General features: G+C 45.6%; 1 protein-coding gene across 2 annotated transcripts; it reads right to left on the bottom strand.

Annotated features, from left to right (window-relative positions):
• Positions 1 to 4663: 4663 nt before the first annotated feature.
• LOC109779574 (RHOMBOID-like protein 4) lies at positions 4664 to 8707 on the bottom strand. Of its 2 annotated transcripts, none has more exons than XM_020338214.4 (6): positions 7743 to 8707; positions 6533 to 6696; positions 5850 to 6013; positions 5452 to 5711; positions 5233 to 5359; positions 4664 to 4893 (listed from the first exon to the last, which is right to left on the bottom strand). In XM_020338214.4, the coding sequence occupies exons 2-6, from the start codon at positions 6684 to 6686 to the stop codon at positions 4771 to 4773; spliced, it is 828 nt and encodes a 275-aa protein (XP_020193803.1). In that variant the 5' UTR covers positions 6687 to 6696; positions 7743 to 8707; the 3' UTR covers positions 4664 to 4770. The 2 variants fall into 2 exon arrangements, with proteins under 2 accessions (XP_020193803.1, XP_020193801.1); XM_020338212.4 differs by having other exon boundaries at positions 8163 to 8689.
• Between the last annotated feature and the right edge of the window lie 1482 nt (positions 8708 to 10189).

The following is a 10189-nucleotide window of genomic DNA, read 5'->3' as shown; positions in this document are numbered from 1 at the left end:
CTGGCTCTTCTTGCCCGGCAAGCGTGGAGGTTGATGCAGCAGCCGGAATCCCTAAGCGCTCGCGTTCTGAAAGCCCGTTACTTCCAAAATACTGATTTGTTGAACGCCATGCTAGGGAACGCCCCTTCCCAGGTTTGGCGGTCTCTTTTGGAGGGCCGCGACATTCTGTCCTTGGGGCTCATCAAGCGAATTGGCACCGGTGCAGGTACTAACGTATGGCAGGACAACTGGTTGCCGAGAGATTATAAGTTGAGGCCCATCTGCGCCCGGTCAACGAACCCGCCGATGATGGTTTCAGACCTGATTAATCCTGTCACCCGATCATGGGATAAGCAAGCCCTATCAAAGCACTTCATACCTGCTGATGTTGAGGTTATTCTCAACATACCACTTAGCACAAGGCAACATGAGGACTTCTGGGCTTGGCATTATGATAAGCGAGGTATCTTTTCGGTAAGATCAGCTTACAGGATGATTTGTGCTATCAAAACACAAAGAGAGGATTGGCTAGAGCACCGGCCGGGCCACTCTAATATTGCTGCGGACAAAAACTCATGGACTCGGCTATGGAAGGTGAAGATCCCTTCAAAAATCCAAGTTTTTGTCTGGCGTTTGGCGCATACTTCAATCCCAACTGGCTTGATTAGACATGAAAGGCATATGGCAGACTCTCCATCATGTTCTATCTGTGGAGCGGAGGAGGACACTTGGCGACACTCGTTACTAAGTTGCCGCATGGCAAGATGTGTTTGGGCTCTGGAGGATGATGAACTGGTCGAGCATGTGATATCAAACCAAACCGAAGATGCAAGGCTATGGCTGTTTTGGCTGTTTGAGACAACAAATCAACATGACCTAGCTCGAATATTGGTGACCATGTGGGCGATTTGGTGGGCCAGGAGGAAGGCCATCCATGAGAATGAATTTCAGAGCCCGATTTCCACTATGAGTTTCATGAAGAGATTTTTGGAGGAGCTAGACATAGCTAACTTGCACAGACCCGGGGCAAGTGTAGTCCGAGTGAACCGGCCGAGAGCAAAAGTGTGGCTTCCACCCCCGGGCAAGGCTGCAAAGTTAAACTGTGACGGGGGCCTGTCAACGCTGGGAGACAAAGGAGCAGCGGGAGTTGTATGCCGTGACAAATTTGGCAAGTTTTTAGGTGCTTCTGTGAGGGTTTTTGATGACCTCACCGACCCGGCAAGCCTGAAGGCACATGCATGCAGCGAGCACTAGCTCTAGCCCAGGATTTGAATCTACAGGAGCTCGCCATTGCTTCAGATTGTGCAAAAGTGATTTCTGACGTCAAGTCTGCAGGTGCTCCATCTTATGCTCCTATTCTTCGAGAGATTCAAACTAGTGGCGACAATTTTTCTTCTGTTGATTTCCTTTTCGAGAGTAGAGACAATAATTTTGAGGCCCACTTGCTAGTCAAGGGAGCTGCGTCTCTTGCAGTGGGCCGCCATGTGTGGCTAGGGGTTTTGCCGGAGATTGCTTGTATTCCGGATGTCGTGAACTTTTAATAAAATCCCTAGTTTACCTTAAAAAAACCATCCCTCCAAAAAAAACTAAACCTACCTCCTCCTCAGAAAAAAAACTAAACCTTACCTTGTGCTAAAAATAACTTGCCTCTCCCCCTCAAAGAAAAAAAAACTTACCTCTACCTAAAAAAGCATTTGTTATTTTAAAAAACTAAAAGAGCATTTGACTACTTTTCTCAGCAACACGCTGAATCTATCGTAGTGACGCCTCTAAGAAACTGAGCTGGCATACCATCTTGAGATTTTACGAAGTCACCGTACGCGCATCTTAGTCGAGAGGAACGTCTCCTCCCATTGAACGCGTGTCGCCAAAAATCCTGAAATAAATTCAGTATAAATGCGAGCACCAAGATTTGAACCCTGGTGGGCTAGGGATACCAATGTCCACCTAACCATTCGACCACAGGTTGGTTCGCGTGCAACTACTCTTGCAGAGTTTAAGTTTGTGTCCTCACATGACCGATCTTTCAGATTTGTTGAGTATTTATTAATGAGCCTTGGTGCTTTTGTTGGTTTGAATTTTTTGGGGGCTGGATTATTTCCTTGGCATTATGGTGCACATCTCGCGGTTCGACAACCTACACTTTTAAGGGGTCATCCTAGCCTCCTCAAGTCCATTCAATGTTCATGGCAGTCTCGCTACTCATGTCTAATTGCAGTGCCCTTTTTGAATGTTTGGAAGGATTTCGTCATCCAAAATTTATTACCATAATGGTGTGTCTCAGAGATATCATTATAATTCTTAGTTTTAGGAGCTTATTTGTAGTTTTTTGGATCTTTGGTCCGGAGCATTGTATTCGTAATATCCGTAATAGTTCTCATGTTTAAATATAGTTATGGGTATTTAAAAGAACCTTTTAAAACACTTTTTCTCCTGGAAAAAAAGCGCCATGTCAAGGCAAATTTAGTCTTTCTCCTAAAAAATTGAAGGGAACTTTGATTAATTACAAAAGAAATCATTTAAGGTGTGTACAATAGTGCCACTTTCCGCTAAGATCCCGCTAAGAGAATAAGCATCGCTTAGCACATGACACTAGTTTTCTACTAAAAGATAAATGCAAATTAATTACAATACACTTCGTTTTTGAAAGCCTCAAAATTTGAATCTAAGCTATGGAATATGTGGTACATAAGTCAGGCTTCTGCTATGTTATGCATGACATCTAGATATGACAGTAAAGGCATGTCATGCAATGTTTTATTTATACACATTATTGGAAACTAAGTAATGGTCGTTGGTCGAGCCTAAATTAGAAGCGATGGACAAAATAATGTGATGAATGAAAAATTGAACCGAGGTCGAGAGAAGCCAGGAACTTAAATTATCCCCTCTTCTAGCACAACAAAATATATACTTAGCATCTTGAAAATTGTGGTCACGTCATTATACTTCGAGTACGGAGACAATAGCTAAACATGTACTCCCTCCCTTCCTAAATACTTGTCTTTCTAGGCATTTCAACAAGTGATACATACGGAGTAAAATGAATGAATCTACACTCTAAAATATGTCTACATACATCCGTATGTGATATTCATTTAAAATGCCTAGAAAGACAAGTATTTAGGAACGGAGGGAGTAATTAGGAGCCCAGTGATCCTAGACACATGACACCTGCAAGTAGAAATGGTTTCCAAAATATGGATGATGAATGAAGACACTCGTAAGCCCAATGATCATAATCATTGTGTCATTCCAACCAGATGCGATAGTACATGTATTAGCCACTTACAGAACCTCCTAAATCAGATTGTCCCCTAACATGAGCCAAAATCTTTTATAAGAAAATAGTATGAAGTCCATCTGTTCCCAGGGCTTTCAAATCACTAATAGCGAATAAAGCCTTACGAACATCTTCGGTGGTGTAAGGAGCGAGAGGGGCATTATTCATCTCAGTAGACACCCTTCTCCGAACAAGGGATAAAAGTTAGGTTGCAAAACTTCTTAGGTGAAAAGATTAAAAAAATATTTCGTGACATGATCCTTCAATTCCATACCTTGCCGCAAAATCCCCAAATCATTAAGAAGTTCTTTTGATATTATTACTCTTTTTCCTAGCCGTGGCCACATTATGAAAAAAAAGATATATTATGAGCCCCATGATGGCCTATATAAAGTCTTCCTCTCGCCTTCATTTTTGGAGATGAGGTGGAGAAGAAGAAACAAGCGGATCCCCTCGACTCCTGTTGGGAGCAAATTGACATTGTTGAGCCGCAAGATGACGCGGGAAAGGGAGCGACGGATTTGCGACCGCCCGTCCGCCTCGCCCCTGTCAGCTGTGGTTGCATGGCCGACTTGGGACGATCGTGTCGAGGCCCGCAATGGAATCACCGGGGCCACTGACGTACAACCGGCTTGTGACACGACGACCGTCGAGGCGTATTTCTGGGCCATCGAGGCCCGCATTGTCGCATTCCTACTTGACTCCGCCCACACCCCCTCGACCGTGGACATGGCCGCAACTAGCCCTTGATAGGGAATCCAGTTGTTGCCGCCGTGGGAGGCATGGCCACGACCATTAGCTACTTAGTTTATAGTTTAACCAATTATTAGTTGTTCTACCAAAGTAAGTCGCACTGGAACTATGATAAATAAAAAAGCAGAGCATGATAAAAAAAAGTCGCACTGGAACTAATTTTCCGACCAAATTATTAGGAATGAAATCGAATTGAATCAAATATGTTCTGAATTTTAGATTATTGGGGAAGAACCTATGACCCAATGACAGGTGGGTGTTCTGAAATTTAGATTATTGGGGAAGAACCTATGACCCAATGCAGGAAAATATGGAGACCACGTTATGTCTACTCTAGCTTCTAAAAGCATATAGAGTGCGCTGCATATGCCATATTGCGACTCCGCTAGAATTGCTATAAGTTTGGGTTCATTGTGTGGATACTCCCGGCAACCATGCGTTAAAGTTCGTTTGAAGACATGAAATGCTAGAATTGCTCTAAGCTTGGGTTTATCGTGTGGGTCCAGTGCTTGCGCGAAAGGCCTTACAACACATGAATGATAGTCCTGTTGGCCTTTTCCTCTCAGTTTCCATCCATCCGGGAACCGGAGCAACACTTCAGCACTTCTCAAGATTAATCACAAGCAACCTAATATGCAACACTGCATATTTCCCTCCATAAGTAACCTTCTATTAAAATATGTAGTATTCTCTTCATGTACAGAAAGAATAAAAATCATGTTAGAAGCTGGGAGAGCTCAGGGAATCCGGTTCTCCTAACTGCAAAGCTGGTTGCAGAGCTGGTCTATCTTATCTTGCGTAGCTTCGGCCACAATGTAGCTCCGGTATATCCCTTTGCCTTCACATGTCAAGTTCAAGGTATTTCCCTGTAGCATTGCCTGCAAGGAAATGGAATTGCGGAAAATAGCATTAGCTATTTAGCATGTAGCGGCGTCCTGTGAATGCATGCTCAATCTCAACTGTGAAAGGGGCATCTCTGATACATCTGGCTACAGCGTCTAGCCAAACAAAATGAGTTTGGTTCATATCGATCCAAAAGCACATTTGGTTCTTCAGCTTGTAGATTTAACTTGCTTGTTAACTTTTGCAAGATGCAAAAACGATGTTTTCCACTATATATGCTTGTAACTTTTCTTTTCAGGTTGTTATATTTCACTTGTTAGCGGTGACAAAAGTACTTCCAAAGATACAGAGGGAGGAACTTCCAATTATCTTACCGTGCATGTTGTCGGTGACGAGTTGCACTTCCATTTTTTAGTAGGAACACAACTGAGATAATGGCACCAAGAACAGTGATCGTTTGCATTATATCCCCGGAAAAGCAGAACTATGGCCAGTGTGAACCTGTAAATTTCAGATAACAGGTATCACCACGGGGAAAACATTTGAAAGTTAAATATTAAATGGGGCCTCAAGAGGAAAGTCTGTAGACTCACCCGACAATCAGCAGAATAGCAGCAACTATCCACAATATATATTGATATGTCTTGTGCTTGTGTTCGGCAGGAGCAGCTTGTGGTCCAGGTGCTACTCTTCTCTGGTTAATCCATGCAAACTGTGGTCGAATGAAGACAACAAATCCAAGAAGGAACCCAGATATAAGACCCCCAATATGAGCAAAGTTATCCACTCTGGGGAGTATCCCAAGGGCCAAGTTCACCACGATTACAAGTACCAGGGTTAGTAATGCTGCCACCTGAAAATAAGGGGAAATATCACACCATTAATTCAACAAGTCATTCTCGATGGACAAGACCGAATCAATTTGCTGCAACAACTACTATTATACTATTACAGAGGAGTCTACTGCTAGTGCTATATTAGGAAAACAAACCTTATTTGCATAGAGTGACCAATTTGTGATGAGTTCAGAAAGCATCGACCCTATCAGTCCAAACAAAGCACCAGAAGCACCAACGGAAATACTTGCTCGGATGAAAAGAGCAGACATCAAGCTTCCACCAAAACCAGAAATGAGATAAACAAGACCAATCCTCACTGTACACCATGAACAGAAAAAAATCTTCAGTATTGTAAGGCATAGAAGCATTTAAATTGCACACGTATCTATTTCATTAATTAAACTAGAACTTGGATCAACTTTCATGCACATGCTTTGAGAGTTTTCGTAAACTAATCAGTGATATAGATAGGATAATTTGAGGTATTCCTGTATTTCAGAGGGGTTTTTTTTGCAGTAGTAGTGTATACTAGCACAGTATGGTGCCTCTTGGTTCAGTCTAAGTAGCTTATCTACGTGGTTACAAAATCCTGATAATGTTTGGTTCCACTATCGAAGATACAGAACATATGATGTTACTTGTAAAATGTCTGTAGACTACTAGAGACTTGGATCCATGAAGCGATATTTCATTACAAGAAATTTGTCTAAAGAAGCTTGCCAGTTATAACAGAACCAGGGCCATGGGAACAATTGATAGTATATAACTTCTATCTGTTCCTTTTTGTTGAATTCAAGAAGGCTCAGGTCAAAATGCAAGCAATGCTTTCACTTACCAAACCCAAATTCTTGTTCAAGTCGAATACCAATAAATAGAAGGCAAAGAACATTGATGAGTAAATGAACAACCCCAGCATGGAGCCAGATACACGTAATCAGACGCCATCCCTGGCGACCTTGCACAACTTTAGATACATCTAGAGCTCCCATCTTCAGCAATCTGGCATGGAAAATGCTTTCTTAGTTCTGAAAATCAAATATGCATGACGAATATCCTATTTCGTTTTCCATCATTTCTTTCCATGTCCTTCATTTCAAATGAAGTGATGCAACACACTTTGAAAGATCAAATTCACTGTAGCTCTTAGTATGCATCAGTCAAATGACCAGAAGTTAACACAAAAATGTTCCCAGTTCACGCAAAAAAAAAAAAAGAACAGAGCAAGGATGAAGTTTCTGAAAATATCTGAGCAAAGTAGTTATACTTCTAATCAAGACCGAAGAATACATATAGGTTATAATCTAATACTCCCTCCATCCCACAATATAAGATCGTTTTTCAAGCTAACATAACTTGGAAAACGATCTTACATTGTGGGACGGAGGGAGTAACATTTTGTGGCTATGTGGCATAATCCTCACCTCTTAGTTGTAAACACAGCGTGCAACTACTGCTGTTCATTGTATTTGCACTTCCAAAATAACATAAAAGTCAAATTGCGGGCAACACCATAAAAGTCCAATTGTGCAGTAACATTGTTAAAGTCAAATGGTACAGAACCATCAACACCTAGAACGGTTGACAAGATAATCTGATTTTTTTCTCAAGCCATCACCAACACCAATCACGAGCAGAGGATCTAAATCAACTAAAGTTAACAAAGCTACATAAGCCAATACCAAGTCTAAAGATGTCATACACCTGACTTGGCAAGCAAATTGCTCACGTCGACATTTAATATTTCAGCTGTTAGTTTCTTCTTTGAAATGGACGGCAGGAGCTCTGCCCATTCATTAGAGAAACTAGAACTTACAAGTATAACACCTGTCCCTGATGGAAAGGTACTTAATGATCAGTTTCAGAATACTCTTGTAACCCCAGCTTAATTACCAACTCGGTAAGAAGGCTTTAGTTTTATTTGATGAGAAAAGAAAAAAGCAGAATCCTAAACTTGATTAGATACATTGAAAGATCGGCCTGCAGAGTTCACACCTAGAGGATCGACTGATTGTTTAGATGGTCTGAAACTCGGAATGTTTGTGTACCTTATACAAGTTTCCCCTCAAAGACTTGTGGATTGCTAGGTCACAAAATTCCCTCATCCACAAACCCAGGAAAAAAAGAATCAGTATGTCGCCGACGGAAGCATCAGTAGTTGTCCCAATTCCAATTGCAAAATAGAATTCACCAACCTAATTGAGGATCAACCTCAATTGCTCGAGTGTAAACACACGAGGTCTTAAACATGTCAACAAGAAGAAAAATATATAATCCTTGAGTAAATCGAGTTGGTTCTGCTGTTTGCAATTGTACTGGTCAGTAAGAAAGGGGAACCGGAAATTAAGTCTTGTCAATCTTTAACTAGACTCACTGTCCTCCTCTAAGCAAGGAAGGAAATGCACAGTTGGAGGAAGCAAACGAAGGGGGGAGGAAGAAGAGGAGGAGGAGGGTAGCAGCTTGCGTACGTGGTGGAGGATGGGCCGAGGAGCGGGTTCTCCTTGAGCGGCTGGAAGGCGAATCGGCCGAGAAAGCCCGCGGTGCAGTTGCCGGCGCTGCGGTTGGGGCAGTCGTTAACGAACATGGTGACGAGGAAGACGGCGACGCAGGCGATGGAGGCGGCCGGGACGAGCCAGGGCGTCCATCGGCGGTAGTAGGGGCGCGCCCTGAGGCGTGCCGAGTTGGGGTGCACGGGCGGGCGCTGCGGGCGCTCGACGCGGACCTCGACGGTGCCAGTGCCCGGACCGGCGCCCGCGCCCGCGGGCTTCATCATGGCGTGGGAGAAGGAGGGATCCCGACAAGGGGGGAGGAGGCTGGCGGAGGAAGCGAGGGAGGGCGGCGAGGCGTGAGGAGTGGGGGACGGGAGAGAGTTGTGGCCTGGCTTGTGTTGGTGCTGGCAGCAGAGCAGAAGAAGACGCTTCCTTTCGGCCGCGAGGGGAGGGGAGGGGAAGCCGCGTTGTGCTGGTCTGCTTTCTTTGACTCTGTTTGCCTTGCGGCTACAACTGTCAGGGTCACACAGACAGGAAGGAGAAGTGGTAGCTTGAGAGAGAAAGAGATTGCTTCAGCTGCGTCGGGTTGCGTAGCCGAGGAGGAAAATGATGGATAAATAAAGTAAAAGGATAGTGAAATTCCTGCGATGGCTTGAAGGAGAGTCGTTGTGGGCGGTGGTGGGTGGGTTGGCCAACTCCGGCTGCGAAATGGGAATGGAGCCAGCAATGTAGCGTCTCATCTGCTGCATCTGCAAATCAGCTCCTTACTTACTTGGGTAAAAGTGGATCGTCTGCACGGCTGGAAAGCGGTTTTCTTTCTCTAATTAGCCAGCTACGAGTAAGTTCCATGATTCCAGCATTCGTCATCCGTCACTGCCGATCCATCTGTCGCTATATACGCCAGCTTTAGCCATCGGTGCAACCATATCGGGTTTGCTTCGCGGCGACACATGCGCAAATTGCAGCAATCACACGTTTGCGGAACCACCTGTTTTCAGAGTATATAGCAAAAAACTACCGCATGCTATGCCTACAAAAAACTATTATTATTTTTAATCTTTCAAAAAACTATCACAAAATTGGTTCGCGGTTTCAAAAAACACTAATGACTCGATGATTAAAATTTGATTCGGATTATGACGGGGTGGGCCCACATGTTTGTTTGATTGTTAGGTTGACCGTTAAGTCTGACGTTATGACAGTGGGCCCACATGTCAGCTTCTTCTTTGCCCCTTCTTCCCTAGCACCGCTGGCCTCATTTTCCTCCGTCCATGGCCGTCATCGAGGGGAAGTCGCGTCAAAGGCCATCGGGAGGGGAGGCGGGGTGGGGGAGGAGGTGCACTTGAGGCCGTCGGGAGGGGAGGATGAGCTCGCCGGCTCTAGCCCCGACCAGATCAGGCTGCCAACGGCCGCAATGCGCGTCCATGGCTGACCATGGCGGGGCTGCCGACGCAGGAGTGAGCAGCAGCAGCGACGTTGGCAGGCGGCGACAGCGGTGGCGGGCAGCAACGGAGAGCGGCGGCGGCGGCGGGCAGCAATGGAGAGTAGCAGCGGCGGCGGGCAGCACTGGGGGTGGCGGCGGGCAGCAATGGGCGAAGCTGCAGTCCACACCCTGTGCGCGGCGCTGGATTCCGGCGAGACGCGGCGGCGCGACGACTTTTAGGCGGGCGAGCGGATCCTGGCGGCGACAACAATAGGCGCTGGACGGGAGACCGACGGAGGTGCGGGAGGAGCCCCTCATAGCCAGCGGCCAGGGCAGCGACGCTTGTAGGTGGGCCTTGCTCGCCGGCCGTCGGCGGGACTCCGGTAGGTGCTGATGGCACGGGGGCGTCGTGCTCCCTCGCGCGAGCAGTTAGTGGCGACGATGTGAATTGGGAGGATGGGTGGTTTCCAGCTGCGAGCTGCTGCTGCTTGCCGCCGGCCATGGCGCCGCAGCTGCTGCCAGAGCACACCGGCAGACCAACACATCGGCTCCGGCGACGAGCTCGCTGCGAGGACCCGATTGC

The sequence above is a fragment of the Aegilops tauschii genome, chromosome 4, assembly GCF_002575655.3.
Source record: "Aegilops tauschii subsp. strangulata cultivar AL8/78 chromosome 4, Aet v6.0, whole genome shotgun sequence".
NCBI classification, from domain to species: Eukaryota; Viridiplantae; Streptophyta; class Magnoliopsida; order Poales; family Poaceae; genus Aegilops; species Aegilops tauschii.
The sequence above is the reverse complement of the archived record's forward strand: the minus strand, read 5'-3'. Positions and strand labels throughout refer to the sequence as shown.

Coding starts and splice junctions, on each gene's coding strand:
- LOC109779574 (XM_020338212.4), bottom strand. CDS start 8,467: ATGATGAAGCCCGCGGGCGCGGGCGCCGGTCCGGGCACTGGCACCGTC. Junction 6,697..8,162: donor CTCGGCCCATCCTCCACCAC/GTACGCAAGCTG, acceptor TTTCCATGCCAG/ATTGCTGAAGATGGGAGCTC. Junction 6,014..6,532: donor TGAACAAGAATTTGGGTTTG/GTAAGTGAAAGC, acceptor CATGGTGTACAG/TGAGGATTGGTCTTGTTTAT.